This window comes from Rana temporaria, chromosome 3 (assembly GCF_905171775.1).
Source record: "Rana temporaria chromosome 3, aRanTem1.1, whole genome shotgun sequence".
Lineage (NCBI taxonomy): Eukaryota > Metazoa > Chordata > Amphibia > Anura > Ranidae > Rana > Rana temporaria.
In genome coordinates, this window is record NC_053491.1 from 467,378,798 (window position 1) to 467,404,238 (window position 25,441).

At 48.1% G+C, this 25,441-nt stretch overlaps 1 protein-coding gene across 2 annotated transcripts in view; it reads left to right on the forward strand.

Annotated features, from left to right (window-relative positions):
* The window catches only part of LOC120933589 (zona pellucida sperm-binding protein 3-like), a 62,246-nt gene that overhangs the window by 2,552 nt on the left and 34,253 nt on the right, over window positions 1-25,441 (forward strand). Inside the window, exons 2-8 of one of the 2 annotated variants that reach the window (XM_040346875.1) lie at window positions 27-139; window positions 2,683-2,786; window positions 2,864-3,041; window positions 3,128-3,248; window positions 3,329-3,420; window positions 6,138-6,271; window positions 8,054-8,288. In XM_040346875.1, the coding sequence (XP_040202809.1) occupies window positions 27-139; window positions 2,683-2,786; window positions 2,864-3,041; window positions 3,128-3,248; window positions 3,329-3,420; window positions 6,138-6,271; window positions 8,054-8,271 (960 nt within the window). In that variant the 3' untranslated portion in view covers window positions 8,272-8,288. Of the gene's footprint in view, window positions 1-26; window positions 140-2,682; window positions 2,787-2,863; window positions 3,042-3,127; window positions 3,249-3,328; window positions 3,421-6,137; window positions 6,272-8,053; window positions 8,289-25,441 lie in introns of those variants that run through there. The other variant, XM_040346874.1, reaches the window with a different exon arrangement.

The following is a 25,441-nucleotide window of genomic DNA, read 5'->3' on the forward strand; positions in this document are numbered from 1 at the left end:
TTATAATGTTCTGATCTTTTCTACAGATGATGCAAGACTGGGTGATCTATGCTACCAACTTGACCTACAGCCCAACCTCCTCCATTCCAATCATCAGAACCAACCCAGCCGTGGTCCCCATAATGTGCTACTACTACCGGTGAGTCTACACTAGGATACAATGCAGGTCCTAACAATGCATCTTTCCTGGTAAATATCTTAAGACAAAAACCATTCGAACAGAGAACAGCACACCAAGTTTTCTGCTTTATTTTATTTATTTTTCCCAAGACCTTCCCCCTTCACATCCTGTTTTGACAAAAAAAAACAGAGAATCTCTTCAATGACTTGCCATTGTAACAAGTGCGTCCATTGTGCTGATTGCCACCTAGGCCTTTTTGACCACTCCAAAAATGTTTGGGGTTTCTCTTGGGTTCAGTCCTGTTGGTAACTAATCTGCTTATTGTGGGAGGGGGGGGGGGTACAGACAGCAAAAACTGATGGGCCTCAAGCCTTCTAAGCTATCAATTGTGGTGGGGGTCAATGCCTCCTACCAAACTGCTGCAGGTCATGCACTTGCGTCTGATTTTTGTCTGGTTTTGTTGGCAACCCATTTGGTTAAACACGTCTACCTTGACCACTGCTGGTGTCATTTTGGATATTATTCATATTCCAATAAACTTTACTTGGAGCCCACGTGAGGTGCAGCCATTTTTTTTGTATTGGCAAACCATTTTGATACTAAAGTCTAAATGGGTCCATAAGCCTTTGCTTTTAGGTGCAACTGTACTACACCTTAGTCTGTACTGATGTAGGATTTTTTTTTTTTTTCTCCTCTTCAGCTGAACTCTGTTCCAACTCTCGCTCAGGCCCTCTGCTAACCGCCATCACTTATAAACACAGAAGTCGAGCTTCTGTGTTTACTAGTGACAGCTTGTTTCCCAAAGGCTCCCACAGATCTGATCTCCTGAGCAGCTCCAACTAAGTGCAGGATGGGGAAAAGGGAGATGCACATGGTCAGAGTGCAGTTGCTAACACCCCCACTGGATGATCTCCCTGCAAGTGAGAGATGGAGGCCAACTACCTTCTGAGGGAAGGTAAAGCTGGTTGGGTGCTTCAGCTTAACACGGTATCAAAAGTTGGACATGTGGAAGATGGTGGAGCTTTTAAGGGGGGGGGGGGAGAACAAGGGGGTGGGGGGTTGCATGCAGAGGTCCGACCCGAAGAGGGGTGAGATGTGAGCAGGGGATGCAGAGGTAAGTGACTGTGGAAGAAAGCTGCACTCTGGGTAGCTCACCCCCTGAACTGTAGGTAGTGTACCACTGACTCTACATGTAGCGCAACCCTGAACTCTGCACTCTTTGTGTAAACCCCCCCCCCCCCCCCACTCTGTACGTAATGCACTTCTGGTATTTAATGCCCCTTTAAGACCCTCCCATTGTGAAATTTGACCACACCCACTATTTTTTATGGCGGCTGTGTGTGGGGTAGAGGGAGGGATTTGGGGGGGTCGTGGTTGATTTCCTGCACCTATTTTCTGAGAATAAAAAATGCCTGGATGTAGGTATTTGTATACATGTAACCCGTACCTACAACGTGGCATCTCTACTGCAGTGATCAACAATGGCCTCTGTTAAGCAAGTGTGGTAGTTAAAGGATCAGCATTGACAATGATGGGATACCATTAGGTGACCTCGTGGCTTAACTGAATGTCATTTTAAAGATGGCAGAGCTCAGTTGTCATCTGGATTCCACTTTCCTTGGTGCAAGAGTGACCATCGTAATCTGAACTGGATGTCGAGGTAATATGAATTCTAAATTTTGAGTGAGCAAAAGCATCTAGCCTCAAATTATAAGTACAAGCTTCAGGGATGTTGTACTGAATCTGGCATCACTATCTTGTGAATTGCTTTCCAGCCAAAGGAAGGAGCCATTTTGAACTACCATCCTTCATACTAGTTATGTCAGTAACTTGCTAGATAGTTGCAAATCATAGGTTGTCATCCTGGTAACAAACAAGTTGGCAATGGCAGCTACCATGGTGCTGTTTATGTTCTTTTAAAAGTGACCCCATTAACCACTTGCCTACAGGGCACTTGCACCTCCTTCCTGCCCAGGCCATTTTTTCAGCTTTCAGCGCTGTCACTTTGAATGACAACTGCGTGGTCATGCAACACTGTACCCAAATACTTTTTTTTATTATATAAGCTTCACACAAATGTCACTTTCTTTTGGTGATATTTAATCGCTGCTGAGGGTTTTTATTAACTAAAACATTTTGTGAAGCTTCCATCACTAGTGGGCACTGATGAGGTGGCGCTATAATCAGGGCGCTGATGATCAGTGTTCTGATTACATGTTTTGTTTTCCCTATGTGAGGAGATGCCGCTGATTGGCTTTCCTCGCCACACACTGAGGCGAGGAGCATCAGTTACTGGCATCTGTGTTTACATGTGACTGGCTGCGATTGGACATGGTCAATCACATGCTTAAAGAGTTACAGCTATTTACAGAGATCAGGGTCGTGCCATGTCCTAGCGACATGGTGCAGTCGTGCTGCGTGCCTGTTTTGGGAGAGCGTCCCAGAACAAGAGCCACACAGCCCCGCTGTCATTTGATGGTGGGTGGCAAGTGGTTAAACGGTTAATGTGGATCTCTCGAATTAACATGATTTCATTACTGACACTCCTGTTCTCTGTATAGGCATGCCAATGTGAGCAGCAAAGCCATTGAGCCAACGTGGGTTCCATTCAGCACCACAGTGTCCATAGAAGAGAGGCTGTCCTTCTCCTTGAGGCTAATGACTGGTGAGTTAAGCAAAGAAAATAATTGGGAGGGGTGGTTTTGTCTGAAATTTACATGTAATCTCCTGTCTTGTCTATAGATGACTGGAGTGGCCCTAGAAGTTCTCCCATCTATCAGCTTGGAGATATTCTCTACATAGAGGCCTCTGTGGACACTCAGAACCACGTTGGACTGATCCTGTATGTTGACCGATGTGTGACCACCATATCTCCTGATCCCACCTCTGCTCCTAATTATGGCCTCATTGAAGAAAATGGGTATGGGTGTTTTTTTATTTTTCTTCTGGGGGGAGGGGGTTGTTTTGCCGTCATAATGACCCCACTCAACTGACCATTTTCTACAGCTGTCTAGTTGATGGAATGCAAGATGACTCCTCTTCAGCCTTCATCACCCCGAGGGTTGAGCCAGACAAGCTCCAGTTCACAGTGGATACTTTCCGATTTCTAGGAAATGATGCCTCTCTGGTGAGGACAGTTTGCATTGACTGGTACAGATGGGTGCCTTGTAAGAACTGATAACCTAATTTAAATACTTCCCAATCCAGATCTACATAACCTGTTACCTGAGAGCTGCTGCAACCACCCAGGTCCCTGATGCCATGACCAAGGCCTGTTCCTATAGCAAAGCCACACAAAGGTGAGATGGTAACTTAACATGGTTGCTTGTTCCATGGATTATTGCGCACATTTCTGTGGCACTGTACCTAGAACAATGACTCTGTGAACCGATAATGTGGTGGCAGCAATCATTGTACATGATATGGAGAAAAACATCCAAGGACTAATGGTCATACCTGCTGCCAGCATGATCCATATGGTAGCATATCTGCTTTTTAGGATAAATACCTTGGTGTTTGCACCGCTGCGGTCTGGGTGTGTGTTGGGGGGTAGGGGCAGTTGGTGATGGGTAAGTGCAGTTCCCTTCATATCGGGCTCCCCCTTTCTCTGTAATTGGTGCCCCTTTTTACACTCTGTCCTCAGCAGGGTCACAATCCTGCCAACAATGTCATCCTTTCAGCAGGGCAGGAGGAGCTGAAGCTTTGGATCATATTACCGTCTCCTCCCAAAGAACCAGGAGAGGACAGGAATTTCTGCATAGCGTTGAAGTGGCGACTGCAGTCTGGCCATAGTCGCAGCTTGCCTCCCGCTGTGCAGCCCAGTCAAAGGCAGCTCTAGGCTTTGTGAGGCCTTGGGCAAAACTTGACATGGGGCCCCACTCGCACCCATGATGGGGGGGAAAAATAATTCAAGAACAAGAGCCTCTTCTCCACAACCCTGGCCGGTAGTTGTGGGGGTCTGCAGGCAGGGGGTGATTATCAGAATCTGGAAGCCCCTTTTAACAAGGAGGCCACCAGATCTAGCTTTTTAATAACTAAGGGGCGAGGTGATGTCACCTGGTGAACCCACCCCCTTGTGACATCATTGACTGAGGGCATGCTGGGTCACTGACATCACAAGAGGTGGTGTCACTGATATTCACTGGTTGTTGGGGACGCTGGCAGCCCCTCTCCGGAGTCAGGGCTCTTAACACTGCCTAAACACAGTAGTGGCAGCGTTAAGGTAACCTGTCTCTCAAAACTGGGGTAATGCATTGGGTAAGTTATGCGACCGTGAGGCCCCCTGTGAGTGCGAGGCCTTAGGCGACCACCTAGTTTGCCTAATTAAAGAGCCCAGTCAACAGGCCACAGACAAATACCAGTCTGGGTGTTGGGGACCCCTGCATTGGCTCTCTTAGGACATGCAGTCATGTCTAAGCTTGGGAGGGGGGGGGGGGGAACATTTGGACATAAGCTGCCTTTGGCTCTTCGGGTTATAATTGCCTATGCACTACTTTCTGGATTGGGAAAGATGAAGGGCAAACCTCTGGGTGGGTGGGATGCTAAAACCTATGTTTCTCTACTACTTTGTCTTAATGTTTTGGGCAGACCTGTAATGTGGTCTATCAGAATTTGAGAAGTAAAGGCTGAAGGAGTATGGACCTAGCGTGAGGTATTGCTGTCCTGTGTCAAAAGATTAGCATGCTTGCAAATCGTGAGCCTCACTTATTGGCCTAGTGGTTCACTACCAAATCTATAATTTAACGTCTTAGTTTTGGATGGAAAGCTCCTCCTGCATAGATCTTAACTGGTCCAGTGACACATGTTTGCCACAACCTAGACAAAATTGGTGTAAGAATGTTGGGAACCCCTACTGAAGCACCATAGACTGGTTTCCTTTCAGTATAACCATTTCACCAATAGGAGAGAATCTGCAGCAGGGATACAGATGGCAATACCAATCTGAGTGCTGGACTTCAAACTTTGACCAATAGTGTTTTTTTAATGGTATGTAGGGTTTTGGCTAGTGAATCCTCAGCGAGGAGTAAATCTTTAAGCCTTAGACCACTGGAAAACATTTTGCTAGCTTCCCATTAGAATAAAAACACTAGGCCCAGTTTCAAGATTAAAAAAAAAAATCATTCAGTTCCTTAACTCTGGTGATAAAAAGGCATCTACAATGGTGTCAAATAGTTGATGCCTTCCGCCCAGAAGTTTATACACCTGTCTCCTCAGTGGAAGTGAAACTCTGCCCTCAAAAAATCTGCTCACATTTTGCGAGTGGATTTTGAGAGGGGGTGAGTGGGCTGCCTGGGGAGGGGGGGGGGGGGGCGAGCACCACCATCAGCCCGGGTTGTATTGCCTGTGTCCCAGCGATCGTAGGGGAGGAGAGCTGCCACCTGGCTAAATAGAGCACTGGGGAACATGACGGCTTTCATTACAATAGTTGTTTCCCCCACCTTGCGGTGCCATATACAGCCCCTCCCCCTTGTCTGGGCACTTTGATGGACAGATCACTGTCCAATCCTGGGACGGTAATCTGTCTGTCAAAGTTCCCCAGACAAGGGGCTGTATATGGCGCCACACGGGGGGGAAACACACAGCTATTGTAATGAAAGCTGTCTTGTTCCCCAGCGCTCTATTTAGCCAGGCGGCGGTTAATTTGATCTGATTTACTAGTTCCACTGCAGAACTCTGATCCAGGGATTGTGGGATACATAAAGCTTCTCAGAAAATATCAGGTCTCTGACAGAGGTCATGCATTAAACTGTTTTTAGTGCCATGCCTCGTGTCTTCAGTGCAAGTTACAAGGAATGGGGGGGACCTGTATTGCCAACACATGAAACCACATGATCAATGCACTTGTGCAGGTAAGGTTTATAATTCCTCCTTTTAATAAAAGCATATCTTTAGCATACTATTGCATCCAGTAGGCTTTGGGCCCCACAAAGTTAAATACTACTCTACAGCATTGGTTCACCAGAACTTCAAGTCTTGCTTCTAAATGTAGACTTGTCTAACAATTGTCTTTCTCTAGCTGGTCTGCAGTTGAGGGCCCCAGCAGTATCTGCCAGTGCTGTGGTACAGGCACCTGCAGCAACCCTACTAATCTGGTTTCTGGAGGAAGGGGAAGATTTGGAAGGCCAAGAGGCAAGAGAGAAGTCTTGGATGGTGAGTTATTAACTGCTAATGATTCACAAATGCAACATGACCAATCCCTCCACCATAGCACACTTACCAGATGGCAAGTGGTAACGAGACCCTTGCTCGCTCGGTTCCACTCTCCCGACACTCCTCTGCTGCTATTGAATCAGATTGCAGATCGCAACGTCTGATGGTTCAGTCATCCAAGGCTTTGGGATTCGAACTACAGCTATGTGCCGTTCAAAAGAACAAAACACCAGGCAGGCTATATGTGTTCAAACAGGAAACTCTTTTATTGGATGCACACAACACACTTTTATACAACAGTTTGAACACGCTGCCCCCAACAACCACTTTCCTATTGGTCAATTGTAAAGTACATTGTAGTTCTCAATTGGGTCCCCTTGGTCATGCAAATGAGGACTTGAAAATGGGTCAGCAGGGATTGGTCCGATAGCTTGAATAGGAGGACTAATATGTGTAATGAGACAGAAGCCCCAGGGGGCAATCAAAGTACACAAATAGCCAAACGCAGAACAATGCTTTTCCTCCAGATCATGGAGCCGTCTGGAGGGGGGGGTTTAGCCTTAAGACGGGGCAAAAGACCCCCCCCCCCCACTGTGTAACAGATTTCAAGTAGAAACACTTCAGCATGCCAAGGTCCATGACAATCGCCAATCCAGAACAGATGGTCTAGGTCCTTGAGCCAGATTCAAAGAAGCTAATCTCGTTCAATGGTGGGGGTCTCAAAGTTTACCCAGAAAGGAAAGAAGACTTTCCATAGTGGGAAATTCAATTTACCTTTTATTAAAAAAAAAAAAAGGTCTTGCATACTTGTAAAGTATGTAAAAAGACCAGCTATAGTGTAAATTCCCATCCTTCTCGGATTCTAGCAGGGTGGTGAGGTTGGCATTTTCCTGGGGCACGGGCGGCGTGCTGACTTTTCTTTTTAAACAATACTGTCGTCCTGGCATGTACTAAGATTAGATAATCATTCTAATCCAATCGGGGTATCCCCTGCACAGGTAACGAGGGATACCCCATCTGTCAGAACAGGGCTAGAGGGAACACTAATGAGGAGGATGTTGTGTGACTTTTGATTACAGGAACAGAAGAAACTCAATGTGGTACAAATTGTGACTGAATCCCTGCCAAATCCCCTTCAAATTCAGTTTTAAGAGTTGGAGAATCTCTCCCCAAGATGCTGGATCATAAAGCTTGGTTCACACTAACAACCAAGTCATGTGACTTGCCGTGAGATTTAAAGGAGTAAAGGGCACCAGGACTGATGGAAGGGGCCCTGGTGGTAGTCGGGGGGGGGGGGGGGGTGTCTGTCAATCTCACTAGGACCAGTGGAAGGTCTAAACCTGGCTGGAACTCTTCAGCTACCAATGGAGGAGTGACGATACGTCACTTACTCCGCTCTTCCCCCTAACAGGCTACACCTCCCCTTCCTCCTACGGCCAGTCCCTCCCCTTAACTCTGTTCGCTCCGGGACTCCCTGAATCCTAATGGCTTTATATTGCTTGTCACCAGTGGAAACCTTCCCACTGTCACTTCTATCGGAGGATTCCCCCCCCCCCCCCCCTATTCTATAACAGCTCATATCACAACCTAGGAAGTTAACCATTAGTTTCATCCCAATTCTGTCAATATTGACTTAAGGAACAATTTTAGGATTTGAGGGTCTAAAATGGGTGCTAACTTCTGGACATTTGTGTAAAAGCCAGATTGTTGACTGCAAGCTCTTAAACTGCATGGAATTGTACAGAAATGTGTCTATTGATCTCTCACTTTTCTCCTGTTAAGAACCCCACACAGAAGAGGGACAAACTGTGACCACTCTGGGACCTCTGCTTGTGATTGGACCTTCACAAAGGGATGTTGCGGCTGCAGTGACGAGGGAAGAGTCTGCCCCTGCGGAGCTCTGGGTGTTGGTGGCTGTCGGATGTCTTAGTCTTGTTGTCATGGTGTGTGCAGTGTTCATTGGGAAATCTCTGAAAAAGCCACAGTATGTGGAAAAATAAAACCAATAATCATCATCGTCTATTGATTTCATTTTAATGCTATGAGCTTGCGAGCCTGAAAGTAAAATGGACGTATTACACTTGGTATAATGGGGAGTCCTAGCTTTGTCTAACATGCTAAAAAGGCATATACCTGGCTCCATTGCCATCTTTGGCCCAAAGATACTGTTGGATGCCTGACAATATCAATGGAGTTTGGAGCATCTCCATAACGTGTATTAAATAAGCTGGGTACCCATTACATCTAGTGCATAGGTGTGTATGTGTCTACACTTTCATTTATACAGCTTCTCGGGTGTATATTTTCTATGTTAGATTTAGGGGATAAAGAGACTATGGGGATCGCTGACGGTACTGCTTCTCCATTGGGTACTAGACTTGGGTTCTAGATCAGATGACCAATGTATCCTTGCTGGTAAGTCCATTGATTCTTTGAACTTATTGTAAAGTATACCATATTGTGAAATGAGACCACGTTTGGTATCCTTTTATCCAGTAGGGATGCTCCAGATGTATGTTTGAGTCGCGTAAGTTCAACTCAAACATGCGTTATGTTCTGTGAATTATGGGGTGCTCACAAAGTTTGCCCACCACAAAGCGCCCCATAATGCACTGTGAAATCTTAGTGCGTTGACAGCTGCTGATTGGTCAAAGGATGCAAGTCGGGTGCATGCTTTGGCCAATCATGGCTCAGGTGCCAAGTCCATGCACTACACTAAGGCTGCTTACACAGTGGCCATATATAGTGAATAAAGTGTGTCTGTCTCCAGACTGATCCAATATATGACGGGAGAACTGTCTGCTACAGCAGTGTAGGCTTTTTCACCCCCTTTCTCTCTCCACACAGACACTCAGAACTGCGTGTTTGTAAACTCCTGATTGGCAGTTGTCTGGCTCTTCCAATAGGGAGTTTACAATCAGGCAGCAGCAAAGGGCTGTGAGGGAGGAGATAAAAAGCCAGAGGAACTAGGCCAGAGCCTCTTTTGCCTGCACCCCATCAGGAGAGCATCACCTGCACTGTGTGAGATCTTGGCCTACCAAGGCATAGACTTTAAGGGTAACTCCACACAAATCATGACTATAGTATAACAGATGTCCCAAATTAAACCAACCAACCTTCTTCCCATTAATTGGAGACCACACCATTCTTGTTGGGTAAAAATTAGGCCGTAGCAGCCTGCTTTTATTAAAGGTAAATAATTATTTAACATTTTCTTAAAATAAACAACCTGTCACACTAACTAAACTGCTGTTGGTCTCCGCAGGCAAAAGGCCTCTAAATATAACCACTCTGTATGTATGTATGTATGTATGTATGTGTGTGTGTGTGTGTAATATATATATATATATATATATATATATATATATATTATCTATATCTAACTTCTCTATAGCACTGCGGTCTCTTGTGCCCTGCTGACTGGCCTCAAGCCGATGCTGGCTCAAAGACCCTCCCGACCGCAGTGCTCCATATTCATTCCCCCCAGTTAACCTCCGTTAGCTGGGCCCATCATATCCACTGTCACCGACAGGTCTAAAACACATCTTTAAACCGGCTCTTCCTTCACCCGCAGAGACCAAAACCACGCCACAGCACCCAAGGGTAAAACCTTATCTTTGGGTGCCCCTCCACACCCTAACAGCCCTTTGTATGCCATCCTGCAAACCCAAGAACCACATATCAATGCCCACATCCGTCAGGTGCACTCCATCGCCCAGCAGGTTCCTCCAGGTTTCTTTCTCCATATGGCGGACTACCAGCCCCCCATTACGCACCACAAACCTGCCCACATCCCGGTTTATCTTCCGTCGGGCCCTGTTTAACCTGCTCACTGACCTAGCCAATCTCCATGATGTCTGAGCGATAATGTCGGACCAGATAATGACTGTGTCCGGGAAGGACATGCGCAATCTCAGGATATCAAATTTGATATCCCGAGTGATCTCTAACATGGACCTGACTCCCAAATCGTTTCCCCCAACGTGCAGTAACAACACATCAGGTGCCCGGTCCAGACGTGCATAACGATGTACCTCTGGGACAACTTTCCCCACAGCATCCCCGGGACTCCCAGCCAGCGAACGCAGGCTTCCTCCCTCGGGAAGCCCAGCTGCCGACCATCCGGCCTAACATCCGCCCGCCTCGCTCCCCATACTACATAGGAGTGCCCCAGGATCCACACCAATGCCGGGGAACCACCTGAAAGAAAGATAACACAAACCGGGTAACACACTGAGCACTCCAACATGGATACCCGCACATTGCCCCTTACCCATGCACACTCATGTAACCAACTGCTCTGAAATACTTACCGATCGAGCAGGTGGGGACGCACATAACTCTGAAATCTCCTTGACTCCCACCTGCCAATACGCTTAACTGCCTCCACACTAAAACCACATCTGGATGCTTCCGTTGCTGCCACAATGCGGAAAGAGTGAGAAGAAAAACCTTTCCCGTCTACTCCCAACGCTCGCAGCCCTTTTTTCAAAATGAACCCGAATTGATACCTGGAAAGGAGTCCCATCACCATGAATCAAAAAGGGGCCCGGAACCCCAGGGCGTATATCAATGAAGGCCCGAACTGCCTGAACCGGGCACAATTTGGACCCGGGTAGCGCAAATACCAGAATCTCCCGCCCCTTACCAGCCTGGTCCGTTTTCGACCTGCGCAGCCATATTGACAACCTGTCTGTCCCACATATCACCTCATGAAATCCCAGCCTGCCGGGCGACTTCTTAGATGGGATGACCAGCTCCCCAATCCTAAATGCCCCAAAGAACGCTAGTGAGAACGCAACCCTGAACAAAACCATCTCGTATTCCGACGAACAGATTGTCGGTAATTGTTCCAATAAACCCTGCAGTATCGAAAATGAAACCGGGCGCCTTGAATCCTTTGTCACTCTGGCTTTTCTGTACCCTTTTAGAGCCTGCCGAACCCAAAACTCTTTGGTGAAGTCTTGGCAACCCCGTAACTTAAAAAGAAATGCCAACCCAGCCATCTTCTTATTTAACGCCGACACTGACACCCCCTCCTCCATGTCCCTTGACACCAAGTAAAAAAGCAAAGCCCGACCGTCCGGCCCAAAAGGTTTCACTGCCGCCCATCCTGCCAAAGCCTCCCACTCCTGCCATACCTTGCTGTATGCCATCCATGTAGCTTCACTTACCGACCTCCTGAGCCATTTAGAGATCACGCCAAAGTAATCCTCCATAGCCCCTCGGGACAAGGTACTCCGTGTTGCTCCGCCTCCGGCACCAACTCCCGGAACCTGTCCCACTGGAAACGAGATAAGGCGTCAGCAATGACGTTCTCCACTCCCGGGATATGCACTGCATGAATAAAAACATTCAATTGCAAGCACTGCAGCACCAAGTGTTGCAACAAACGCACCACCGGCGGTGAAGAGGCCGAAACCCGATTGATCGCCTGTACCACTCCCAGATTGTCGCAATGGAATCTCACTTTTTTGTCCCTCAAATCCAACCCCCACAGTTCCAACGCCAGCACCACCGGAAACAGTTCCAGCAGCACCAGGTTCCTCGTAAAGCCCGCTTCCACCCAGCTCACCGGCCAAGGCCCCGCACTTCACCTGCCTTGGAAGAAGGCTCCAAAACCGGAGGACCCCGCCGCATCCGTGTAGAGTTCCAGGTCAAAATTGCTGACCGGGCCCGACATCCACAACGCCCTACCGTTAAAAGATTCCAAAAAGGAATGCCACACCCGCAAGTCCTCCCTGTGTATCCTCTGCAGGCTAACAAAATGATTGGGCGACACCACCCCGGACGTGCTAGCCGACAGCCGTCGGCAGAAAACCCGCCCCATTGGCAAAATGCGGCACGCAAAATTCAGCTTGCCCAGCAACGACTGGAGCACCCTAAGCCGAACCTTGCGCAGCCCCAGCATGCCCCTAACTTCCGCCTTGATCGCCACAACCTTGTCCTCTGGGAGTCTGCATTCCATGGCCTCGGAATCTAACGTAATACCTAAAAAACGTCATGACTGTGCGCGGAACCTCCGTCTTTTCAGGGGCTAAGGGGACCCCGAAACGATCAGCGGCGTGCTCCAGCGTCGCCAGGAGCACTGCAGCCACTCTGGATGAAGCTGGCCCCACGCACAGAAAGTCATCCAGGTAATGGATAACTGAATTGAGACCTGACACGTCCTGAACCACCCACTCTAGAAAGGAACTGAACATCTCAAAAAACGCACAGGAGATTGAACACCCCATTGGGAGGCACTGGTCAACGTAAAACTGTCCCTCCCAACAACACCCCAACAGCCGGAAGCTGTCCGGGTGCACTGGCAACAGCCGAAAGGCCGCCTCGATGTCAGACTTCGCCATCAAAGCGCCCTGCCCGTACCGCCGAACCCAGTAAACCGCAGCATCAAACGACGTGTAGCTAACCGTGCACGCCTCGGGATCAATGGCGTCATTAACCGACCCACCTTTTGGAAACGAAAGGTGGTGTATCAGCCGAAATTTGTTGGGTTCCTTTTTGGGAACCACCCCCAGCGGGGAGACCACCAAATCCTGCAAGGGTGCCGCCGGAAAGGGGCCGGCCATGCGTCCCAGAGCCACTTCATTCCGCAGTTTATCTGAAACCACTTCCGGATGTAGCAGCGCCGACCTTAAATTGCGCGGCACCGGAGGAACCCCCTCCAGCCTGCACGGGATCACAAACCCCTCCGAAAAACCCCTCTCCAAAATGCCCGCTACCTCTTTGTCCGGATACCTACCGAGAAACGGCCGCATCCTTTCCACCCTCACCGGAGTCTTCCCTCTTGCTAGCAGGGTCCTCGGCATGACCCTTGCTCTGTTTGAAACATTTTGAAAGGGGGTGGGAGCCGCCGCAACCTGAGCACTCGTGCTTGTACCGACAAGTTCCCCCAAATCGACAGGTGCAGGAGTTGAACTGCCAACACATCCCTTTTGCACGGTTGGCCGGTTGCCCCTGGGTAGAGGGACCCCCGGCCCCCCCCTGAAAAAACTGACCCGGGGCCCTAGCTGCTGTCATTAAGCACAACCATAGATTCATGTCTTTCTGATTCCAGCGCAAGTCAGTCCTGACCGCCATCCTCTGACGAAATTGCTCGTCGTACCATAGCCACGCCGAACCCCCATAGACCCTGTGAGCCTCTCCGATCGCGTTCTGGTAAATAAACAACCCCGAACAGAACTCCGGCTTCTTCTCCCCCAACACGCATGCTAGGATGCTAAATGCCTGTAACCAGTTGGCGAAAGTGCGCTGGATCATACGATACCTGCGCCTTTCTTCCTCCTCCTTTTTAGACTCGTCAGGCTTTCCCCTATCCGAATTGAACTTCTCTAATGGCAGAAGAGAGAAAATCTCCACATCTCCCTTTCCATATTTTTCCCTGACTTCTGGCTTGAGATGGGTCCCCAACGAAGCCTCATAACAAACATAGACCTCGCATTTTGCCGCGTCCTCTAATCGGATTATCTCCTGTCTAGCCGCCTCCCCTTTTTCCGCAGTCACCACCGGCGTTGCCGTGCCAGAAGTAGCTGCCACGCTAGGAGTAGCCACCAGGCCCCACCCCCGCGGGAGCGACCCAAGCCGCAGCCGGACTGGGCACCGTCCCTCCCCCCGCAGTCTCAAACTTGCCCACTAGTGCTTTTATACCAGCCAAAAACCCCGCAAACCCACCCAAACCCGCGTCTACCCCCCCTTCCCCCGACAAGCCAGGGGACAAGGCACCGCCCCCCGCCGCCCCCACATGTAACCCCCTATCCGACATATCCAACCCATCATTTAAAACTGTAGGTGAAATGGACTTACCATGTTGCCTAGGGGTAGGGCCACTAGCCGATTGTCCCGTCTTCATCGCCGACACCCCCCCCTGGGGGGGAGATCCTCATCGGAGTCACTCAGCTCGCCCTCAGACCGCACCGCAGCAGGTTCTTCACCCTCCTCAGACAGCCAGCCAGGAGAGGGATCCCTGGCCGCCGCGAGCCCGGCGCCGGCACGGGCACCAGACCCGTTCACCGACTTCCCCGTCGCCTTCCGCGGGCCGAGGGGGTGCCCCCAGCCCCGACGTCCCCAACGCTGCTGGTACCGGCGACCCCTCCGTCCGTCCTCCCTGGAGCCGGATTGCAGGCCGCGGCGGCTGCGGGCCCTACAAACGCGCCCCTTGACCTCCCGCGCTGAGGCCCCGCAACCCCGCGCGGCACCGCGGAGGGGGGGGCCCGCTACCTCAGACTCCACACGCTGGGCGGGGGAAGGGGCCGCCCGAGGGCTGACAGAGCGACCACCCGCCGTGCCCCGACCACGAGGGGGATTCCTCCCGGTCCCCCCCTTTTCTGGCAGCGCCGCACGTTTCGCGGGGGGGCCCGGAGGGGCCCGCAAAGCGGGACTCCCAGTTGGCCGCAGGGCTCTCGGAGACACCTCAGGGGGGAAGCGCTCCGGGGGCCGGGACCTCCGAAGCCGTCCCGATTCGCGCCCCCCGTCCATACCTGTCGCTGGCTGACCCCCCAAAATAGGCCGCAGCTGGTTCTGTAACCATTCAGGGCCATGAAGTGCTGCCTCGGCCTAAAGTTGGACCCAAATGCTAGCAAGCTCCGACATGATGTCTCTCCTGAACTTTCCTCCGCGCTGTGCTTGCCGGGTGGGGCGGGGACTACCTTTTATCAACTCCTCTCTCCGCCCCCCCCTGCCCCTGGAGAGCCAATCATTAATTTTCTTGTTCCCCTGTTCCCTTAGTCATGTGGGCCCTGCACAGATTCCCTGCGGTCCTAGCTCCGGGCTGTCTATACCAGACCCTTATCTGAGCAAGCCGCCTGGCAGGCCAGGAAAAGGGAGTGGGTGGGCCCCCCTCATGAACCATACCAGGGGGCTTTGGGGAGCCCAAAAGCACCTCTTGTTGATGGGGACAAGAGCCTTTTCCAGCAACCCCCAGACGGTGGTTGTTGGGGTCTGTGGGGGCTTATCAGAATCTGTAAGTGTCCTTTAACAAGGGGACCCCCAGATCCTAGCCCCCCCCATGTGAATGGGTATTGGGGGACAGACTTAAATTTTTTTGTGAATGGGTACAAAGTAAAAGCCACAACAGACAGTTTGACAATTCCTTTAATTAAAAGTGTCCTGTGATGTTGTAAATCTTCATTCACCCCACCCACTGGACCCAAAGAATGTAAAAATGAAAGCTTTACCTCAGTGGGAGGCCTCCTGTAACTGCTGTCGCTTGGCTTTGACAGCTGATATAGGCAAGGGTGGGGCCACCCAGTGACATAACTGAGTGACACCACCCCTACAGATGTCATGTGACAGAGGGGGTGGGGTCATTCATTACATTAGAGCAGTGTTTCCCAACTCCAGTCCTCAAGGCACACCAACAGGTCATGTTTTCAGGCTTTCCATTATTTTGCACAGGTGATTTGATCAGTTTCACTGCCTTAGTAATTACCACAGCCGTTTCATCTGAGGGAAATGCTGAAAACATGACCTGTTGGTGTGCCTTGAGGACTGGAGTTGGGAAACACTGCATTAGAGGGTGGCCCCCACCCTTGCCTATTTAATAGCTGTCAAAGCAAAAAGACAGCAGTTGGTGGGAGGCCTCTTTTATTTTGGTGTAGGGGTACAATGTACTCGATTCACATGTTGGGGGGGGGGGGGGGCTGGGAGCCACTTTGTTAAGGGGCTTTTAAATTCCCCATTTTCACCTTAATGTATTCTATGCCATGCAGACCACTTTGATGCAGTGTGCGGCATATGGTCTGAGTGCTGACAGGCTGACACCCCACCCCTTCAACCGCTGCAGCAATGCTGGCAGCACTCATACGTCCATTTCCCAAAGATGCTGAACATCTGCTCTCAACTCCTTTGGTCGACCATGGTGAGGCCTTTTCTGAGTGGATGCACAAGAGAGCCCGCAGTTTGCTTTACACAAGCAGCCTAAGGACATGGATTACTGAAACCATGTCCTGCAGTCTGAGACCAAAATAAACTAATTTAGTTCAGATGGTGGCGTGTGTGGCGGCAGGCAAGTGAACAGTACAAAGCCAAGTGTGTTTTGCCTACAGTCAAGCATGGTGGTGGAAGTGTCATGGTCTGGGGCTGCATGAGTGCTGCCGGCACTGGAGAGCTACAGATCATTGAGGGAACCGTGAATGACAACATGTACTGTGACATACTGAAGCAGAGCATGATCCTCTCCCTTCACACACTGGGCTGCAGGGCAGTATTCCAACATAAAACACACACCTCTAAGACGACCACTGCCTTGCTAAAGAAGCTGAGGGTAAAGGTGATGGACTGGCCAAGCATGTCTCCAGACCTAAACCCTATGGAGCATCTGTGGAGCTCCTCAAACGGAAGGTGGAGGAGCGCAAGGTCTCTAACATCCACCAGCTCCGTGATGTCATCATGGAGGAGGGGAAGAGGACTCCAGTGACAACCTGTGAAGCTCTGGTGATCTCCATGCCCAAGAGGGTTAAGGCAGTGCTGGAAAATAATGGTGGCCACACAATAGACACTTTGGGCCCAATTTGGACATTTTCACTTAGGGGTGTACTCACTTTTGTTGCAAGCGGTTTAAACATTAATGGCTGTGTGTTGTTTTGAGGGAACATCAAATTTACACTGTTATACAAGCTGTACACTCACTACATTGTAGCAAATTGTCATTTCTTCAGTGTTATCACATGAAAAGTTAGTGTGCTGCCCCAATAGGGGCATAGAATATGAGATGCATAGCCTCAGTTAATATTAGCATTGTTATATAGATTAGAGTTTATATAGTGTGGTTTGCCTACTATTTTCTCATAGCTAAATCTATGTGTTATCCTATGCTGCCATCTAGTGGCCTTTGTTGCAATGCACATGTTTTTATGTGATTCTTTGAGTTACCACATATTTTCAATGTATGTATGCCCCTCCCTGCTTCCTGTGTGGAGTACTTCCTGTGTCATCTCTTCAGCCAGCAAGCCACATGTAGAAGGACACTCATGTACTCTGCTCAGTAGGTAGGAAAGGCATCATCTTTTGACCGCACAATACTATCACCATTCATCTGCTGTTCCTGTTATCTGCTGTAACCCCTGAAGTTTAAAGAATAAACACCTCTTTTGAATGAATCGGTATTGACGAGTTCAGCTGTCTGACAAGGATTGTCCGCAGTGAGTATATCTGCTTATACAGGCCAGGCATAGAGGTCTCAGCAAGGGATATATCGCTATCACAACAATCGGAGTCAGAATAGTCAAAAGATGCATAGAATTCTTACCGCATGCTGGGTATATGTGTGTGCCTAATCTGCAATCAAGCTCAGTGCCAGCCGCCATCTTGTGTAAGCACATGGTCGCACAAGCTTACTGCGCTTCATGTGAATGTTGAAAGCTGTTTTTCTAATTGAACTGTGTTTCCCCACCTGTCTAAGCTGCTGTTCGTCTTCTTAAAGAGACAGTACCATTTTTTACAAAACCGTGAGAAATGTCTAGACAAGGCTCTGAACACTCTTTTACGGCTGAACCAACGCAGATTCATCATGCCTCTGAACCCGCAGACGTACAGGGAGCAGACTCTGCAGATATTGCTGAACAGAGTGTAAGACCCAAGCGTACAATAAAACCAATACAGAAACTTAGAGAAAACTATGAATACACTAGAGATAAGTTTTCCAGCAAGCTATCGGACTTCTGGGACAGAACTTCACACTGCATGTCAGTTTTGCCACACTTTAATGATCAACCGGCTGAACTAGGAGATTCTATAGTTCGCCTATCTGCTGCGTATGAACATTACCAACGGCTGTCTGCAAAATACACTGCTTTCTTGCAAGACTGTAATATAGAGGACTCTTCAGCAGAACTGACCAAGACTGATGCATTGAACCAACAAAGGGATCTCTTAGTGCAAAATGCTCAGTGTAAGGCAGAACTCCGCATTGCTCAACTGCAAGAGACCAGATCTCACAGATCAACATCAACCAAGCACACTGCATGTTCTTCTAGATCCTCTCGCTCCAGAAGTTCAACATTAAGCGACAAGCTAATAGAGGCCCGCGCTGATGCTGAATCCAAAAAAGCGCAAAGCTCCCTTGCTAAGAAAGAAGCAGAGATGAAGGCCCAAAGCAAAGCTCTTGAAGCAGAGATGGAAGCCCAAAGCAAAGCTCTTGAAGCCCAGAGCAAAACTCGCCAAGCAGAGATGGAAGCCCAGAGCAAAACTCGCCAAGCAGAAATGGAATCCCAAATAAAGATTCTGCAAATAGAGAAAGAGGAAGCAGGTGCGCTAGCAAGGCTGAAAGTCCTTGAACAAGCAATGGGTCAAAGTACTAATTCAGACTGTCTTATCCCAGCAGAACTGGAAGATCCAATTGATCGCACCAGTGATTATGTGCTAAAGCATAATGTTTACAAAGATACAGAGTCATCTCCTGTACCTCCTACTAACAACACTGTTCTGACTCTCAACTCAGGGACCTCCCAGCTCCAAATGCCTGAGTCTCCTCAAGTCCACAACGCAAGAGCATCTACGCAGCAAACCACATCAACTCCTGCCATCAACAAGGTGACTTCCAGCGACAAGCCGCAGCTCCAGCCACAGCCAGCAAAAGCCTTAAAGACTACAGCAAGGTTAAGCGCTCATGCAACATCATTTCATCCTGGTAAACCTCACCCTTCTTCACCAGAGAACTTTCACACCCAAGGGGTTCCACAGATTACTTTGGCACCAAAGAGTGAGAGATCAGACTTGAATGACTTAGCCAGCTATATGGCACGCCGTGAGCTCATTATCACCAGCCTCTCAAGGTTTGATGACTGTCCAGAGAGCTACAGGGCCTGGAGATCAACCTTCAAGGCTGCTATTGCTAATTTCAACTTTACTAGCAAGGACGAACTTGATTTGCTCATAAGGTGGCTAGGGCCAGAATCTGCAAATCGCGTTAAAAGACTGAGGACAGTACATGTTGACCACCCAGATGCAGGTCTTGTTGCCACATGGGCAAGACTTGAGCAAGCCTATGGTAGCTCAGAAGCCATAGAAAGCGCTCTATTCAAGAGACTGCAAAACTTCCCAAAAATAGGGAACAAAGACTATCGCAAGCTCCAAGATCTAAGTGACCTCCTCATGGAGTTAGAGTTGGCAAAGACAGACCCACGTCTACCTGGTCTAAGCTTCCTGGACACTGCTCATGGTGTCAATCCAGTGGTGTCTAAACTGCCATACGGCCTGCAGGAGAGATGGGCGCAGCAGGGCTCAAGGTACAAAAGAGACTATAACGTATCCTTTCCTCCATTCTCATATTTTTGCAGGTTCATCAGTGAAAAAGCCTGGATGAGAAATGATCCCAGCTTCAGCTTCAGTGAACCCAACTTGCCTGCTTCATCACCATCTCCAAGGTATGACAACACAGCAGCTAAACACAGAGACTTTCATAGAGCAATATCTGTTAAAAGGACAGACATCTCACCACCCGTATCCTCTCATGCATACCAGAGTGATTCGGGTGATAAAGATAAAGATCCTAATCGTCAGTGCCCTATTCACAAGAAGCCTCACCCTCTTAAGAAATGCCGAGAGCTGAGAGCAAAGACTTTACAAGAGCGCAGGGAGATTCTCCAGAAACTTGGAGTATGCTACAGGTGCTGTGCTTCTTATAGTCATTTTGCCAAGGACTGTAAAGTTGTCATCAAGTGCACAGAATGCAGCAGCGAAAGACATGTGACAGCTATGCATCCTACTCCACTTACAGACAGCCCACAGCAGCTACCTACCTCCACCCCTCTCTCAAATCATGGCGGGGAGCAACGAAGCCACGCTCTAGCCCAGGAGAATGTTTCTTCTTCATGCACAGAAGTCTGTGGAGAAGGTTTAGATCACAAGTGCTGTGCCAAGATATGCCTTGTTAAGGTATACCCAGAGGGTCAACCTGAAAAAGCTGCCAGGATGTATGCCATAATAGATAAACAGAGCAAGAGATCCCTGGTTAAGCCTAAATTCTTTGAGATCTTTGGCATTGAGGGTCATGCCACACCGTATACTCTCAGAACCTGTTCTGGTCGCGTAGAGACTTTCGGCAGAAGGGTCGATGGGTTCATGGTGTCTCATATCGAAGGGAAAGAGGGCATACTCCTACCAACATTAGTCGAGTGTGACCAGATACCAGACGAAAGAGAAGAGATTCCTACTCCAGAGGTTGCATATCACCATCCTCACTTAAGGCACCTTGCTGATGAGATTCCCGCAATGGACATGAATGCTGAAATCTTAGTCTTGCTAGGAAGAGACATTCTTAGAGTACATAAGGTACGTGAGCAGTGTGATGGACCTGAGGATGCCCCTTATGCACAAAGACTTGATCTAGGCTGGGTAATAGTGGGCGATTCATGCTTGGATAGAATGTGTACGTCATCTGAGATCCGCTCCTTCAAAACGTACATGTTAGGAAATGGACGTGCATCCCACTTCAAAAAGTGCCCTCACCATCATGAAATAAAGGAGAAGCCTCTTGACATCATCCAAGTACCTGATGTCACTCCTATCCTTTGTGATGACAACCTAGGTACCACAGTGTTTTGTACCACAAGTGACGACAACAAAATAGCCTTGTCAGTTGAAGACAGAGAGTTCATCAAAATAATGGACAAAGAATTCTTCAAGGATGAGTCTAACAGCTGGGTTGCACCATTGCCTCTTCGTGCTGCAAAGGTCAAACTGCCAAACAATCGGGAACAGGCTTTATCCAGATTCAACTCACTTCAACGAACATTAAAGAACAGGCCTGAAATGAAGGACCATTTCATTACCTTTATGAAGAGGATCTTTGACAATGAGCACGCTGAGCCAGCTCCACCTCTTCAAATACACGATGAGTGCTGGTACCTACCTTTCTTCGGAGTGTACCATCCACGTCCTGAATTCTTGTTGGCTGATCCAGAAGAAACCACGGCTGACGTCTTCAGTCTTCTAGAACCCGACAAAGATCCAGAGGTTCGTCCTGAAGTTAAAACCCTTGTCACCAGAACTGAACGAAGACGTGCCTTGGGCTGTCAACGCTTTGAACGTTTCTCCAAGTGGACAAGGCTGGTAAGCACCACCGAAAGGTTAGTTCATATTGCACACTGCTTTCACACGAAGCTCACAGATGCTCACTGTCAAGGTTGGCACATGTGCCAAAAGCTTATTTCTGCAAAAGACATTGCTGAAGCTGAATTGATCGTAATACGCAGTGTACAACAGGATGTCTTTGGCTCAGAAATCAGATGTATTCGTGACAAGGGGGACATTCCAAAAAACAGTCCAGTTGCTAACCTGAACCCATTCATTGACAATGATGGCACGTTAAGGGTTGGTGGACGCCTAAACAAGGCTAAGTTCAGTGAGCAAGAACAGAATCCTCTCATTATACCTGCTCGCCATCACATCACCACTTTGCTCATACGGCACTACCATGAAAGGGTGAAACACCAAGGTAGACACTTCACAGAGGGAGCCATAAGAGTTGCAGGCCTTTGGATTATAGGAGCAAAAAGACAGATTACAGCTACACTGCACAGCTGTGTTCAGTGCCGCAAACTAAGAGGGAAACATCAGCAACAGCAAATGTCAGATTTGCCAGCTGACAGGTTAAGTACTGACCCACCCTTTACTCACGTTGGTCTGGATGTCTTCGGACCATGGATGGTAACAGCCCGCAGAACACGAGGTGGCCAAGCCAATAGTAAGCGATGGGCAGTGCTGTTCACCTGCATGAGTGTATGTGCAGTACACATTGAAGTAATAGAATCTATGGATGCCTCAAGTTTCATCAATGCTCTAAGACGGTTCCTTGCCATCAGAGGACCAGTCAAGACACTAAGATCCGACTGTGGAACTAATTTCGTTGGAGCTTGTCGAGAGTTACAGCTCAACTCTAGGCCAATACAAGACCTTTTAGCTGAAAGAGGCTGCACATGGATTTTCAATCCTCCTCATTCGTCTCACATGGGTGGTTCATGGGAGAGAATGATAGGAATCACGCGAAAAATACTGGACTCAATGCTCATGGACTTGAATTCCACAAGACTTACCCACGAGATTCTAACCACCTTCCTGGCAGAAGCATCTGCCATAATCAATTCAAGACCACTTGTTCCAGTGTCTACAGATCCAGAGACCCCAACTATCCTTACTCCAGCCACTCTTCTTACCCAGAAGCTTGGGACTGTTCCCGTGCCACCTGGAGACTTTAAATCAGGAAATCTGTGCTACGATCAGTGGAAGCGAGTACAACACCTTGCCAACTGCTTCTGGAATCGTTGGAAGATGGAGTATCTTTCTACTCTTCAAGGACGCAGGAAATGGCAACGCCCGAACCTTAACATCCAAGTTGGAGATCTCGTTCTGCTTAAGGATCAGCAAGCTGAAAGAGTCGAGTGGCCTATGGGTCTTATTGTAAAGAGCGTTCCTAGTGATGACGGTAAGGTACGTAAGGTGGAGGTGAAAGTTTCAAGACAAGGGACTGTAAAGACTTTCATCAGACCTATCACGGAACTCATTTTGCTCTTGCCGTTTGGAGGCTGAACTTACTTGGGTATGCTGTTGGATCCTACCTGCAACTTCGAGAAGGAAGTATCTGGAACTTTAGTTGTCACAACTTGAAGCCTTACATTATAAATGTTGTTGCATTATATGCATGTTCTCCATTATGTCTTTCAGGTTTTCAAGACATCAAGCAAATTGCGCTGTTGTTTATGTGCATAACTACCGTTGTATTATGTAAATAGTGGCATTATCATGCCAGACGGGGAGTGTGCTGCCCCAATAGGGGCATAGAATATGAGATGCATAGCCTCAGTTAATATTAGCATTGTTATATAGATTAGAGTTTATATAGTGTGGTTTGCCTACTATTTTCTCATAGCTAAATCTATGTGTTATCCTATGCTGCCATCTAATGGCCTTTGTTGCAATGCACATGTTTTTATGTGATTCTTTGAGTTACCACATATTTTCAATGTATGTATGCCCCTCCCTGCTTCCTGTGTGGAGTACTTCCTGTGTCATCTCTTCAGCCAGCAAGCCACATGTAGAAGGACACTCATGTACTCTGCTCAGTAGGTAGGAAAGGCATCATCTTTTGACCGCACAATACTATCACCATTCATCTGCTGTTCCTGTTATCTGCTGTAACCCCTGAAGTTTAAAGAATAAACACCTCTTTTGAATGAATCGGTATTGACGAGTTCAGCTGTCTGACAAGGATTGTCCGCAGTGAGTATATCTGCTTATACAGGCCAGGCATAGAGGTCTCAGCAAGGGATATATCGCTATCACAACAATCGGAGTCAGAATAGTTAGAATCAAATAATTACAAAAATGTGAGGGGTGTACTGTATAGAAAGAAGGCCAATAGGGATTGTAAAACCTTATCTAGCTTCTGGAATAATGTATCCTCCTTTATCGCATCCTTCACTGGTAATCTAAAAATACTCACACCTGAATTAGCCCTACTAGGTTTAAATTTAGATGTCTATACTCCTCAATTTAGAACTATAGTTGCCAACTATACAGCAGCGAGACTCACCATAACAAAACTATGGAAATCTACCTTAGCACCTAACTTATCTGATGTTGTCCAGAGACTCAATACTCAGGCTCACTATGAGCTAATGTTAGCACATAGGAAAGGAACCATAAGTAAATTCATTAAAAATTGGAATGAATGGATTACACATCCTAGGGCCTCAAATTTTCTGAAGAATTTTAATAATTATTAAGTGTGTTCCTGAACGACTACACTCCTAAACTAGACCGGATGTAAAAGATAACTTCCTACTCACCTTCCCCTCCCTTCCTTCCCTTGATACCCCTTTATGTTAATTTTGATTTTATTAAATAATAAAAGATAATGAGCCATAATCCCTTGTTTACAGCATGATCCCGTTGGGGTAAACAGGGATTGCTAGTTACTTGTTTAAGCATCTGACCACTATCCAACTGGACTAAGGCCCTATATGGTTACTGTTTAGTAAAATGATAATTTGAAGCCTACCCAGGCACACTGTTGAACACATAGTATGACTAAGAAACTGTTGTATTGTTATGACTCTTATTTGTGCTTTATTATGTATCTTTGAAAAATACAATAAAAAACATTTGAAAAGAAAGAAGGCCAATAATGTTTATGGGCCCTTTCTCACGGACATGTCCGTGTACGGGCTCTGCTTTGCTCAGCGGGGATCGTTCCGTCGATCCCCGCTGAGCAGGCAGATGACAGGTCTGTCTCTGCACACTGTCAGAGCGCCGCTCTGCCCTATTGGGGGGGATAGGATGAAGATGGGCCGTGGAGTCCACCTTCATCCGATCCGCCAAATGGATGGAAAATACTGTTTCCATCCATCACGCTTGGGCGAGTCGGATGTCAGCGGTCAGACATATCACCGCTGACATCCGTGGCTCCCTCAAGGTGTACGGAGCATCCGTTTACGTCCGCCTAAAAAACTGACAGGCGGACCTGAACGGTCTGCCCGTGTGAAAGGGGCCAAAATCTTTATTTAAAAACAACTGAAATCTACTTGACTGGTGTAATGCTGATATGTTAGCTGCCCTGACCATTACTTACACTTACTAAACTAATGAAACACATGACACTGTCTGGATTAAATGGCCAACAAAAATTGTATAAAAATAGTTTTATATTAAAATGTATACATACATACAAAATATATATATATATATATATATATATATATATTAGGATTGTCCCGATACCGATACCAGTATCGGTGTCGGGACCGATACCGAGTATTTGCGGGAGTACTCGTACTCGCGCAAATACCCCCGATACCTAAATAGAATACTCCCCCCCGCCGCATCGAAAGCAGCCGCATGGGTTAAACGCCGTGCGGGAACATCACAGCTTTAATTTGAATAGCTGTAGTGTTCCCGCGCGTATAGACACTCCCCCTTGCCCGGGATTGGATGGGTGATCTGTCCAATCCCGAGCAAGGGGGAGTGTCTATACGCGTGGGCAAAACAGCTATTCAAATGAATGCTGTGATGTTCTCCATGCGGCGGCAGCAAAGGTATGGGGGACATTGCTGCCAGAGGGACATTGCTGCCAGAGGGACATGGCTGCATATGTGAGGGACATGGCTAGAGGGACATGGCTGCATATGTGAGGGACATGGCTGCATATGTGAGGGACATGGCTAGGGGGACATG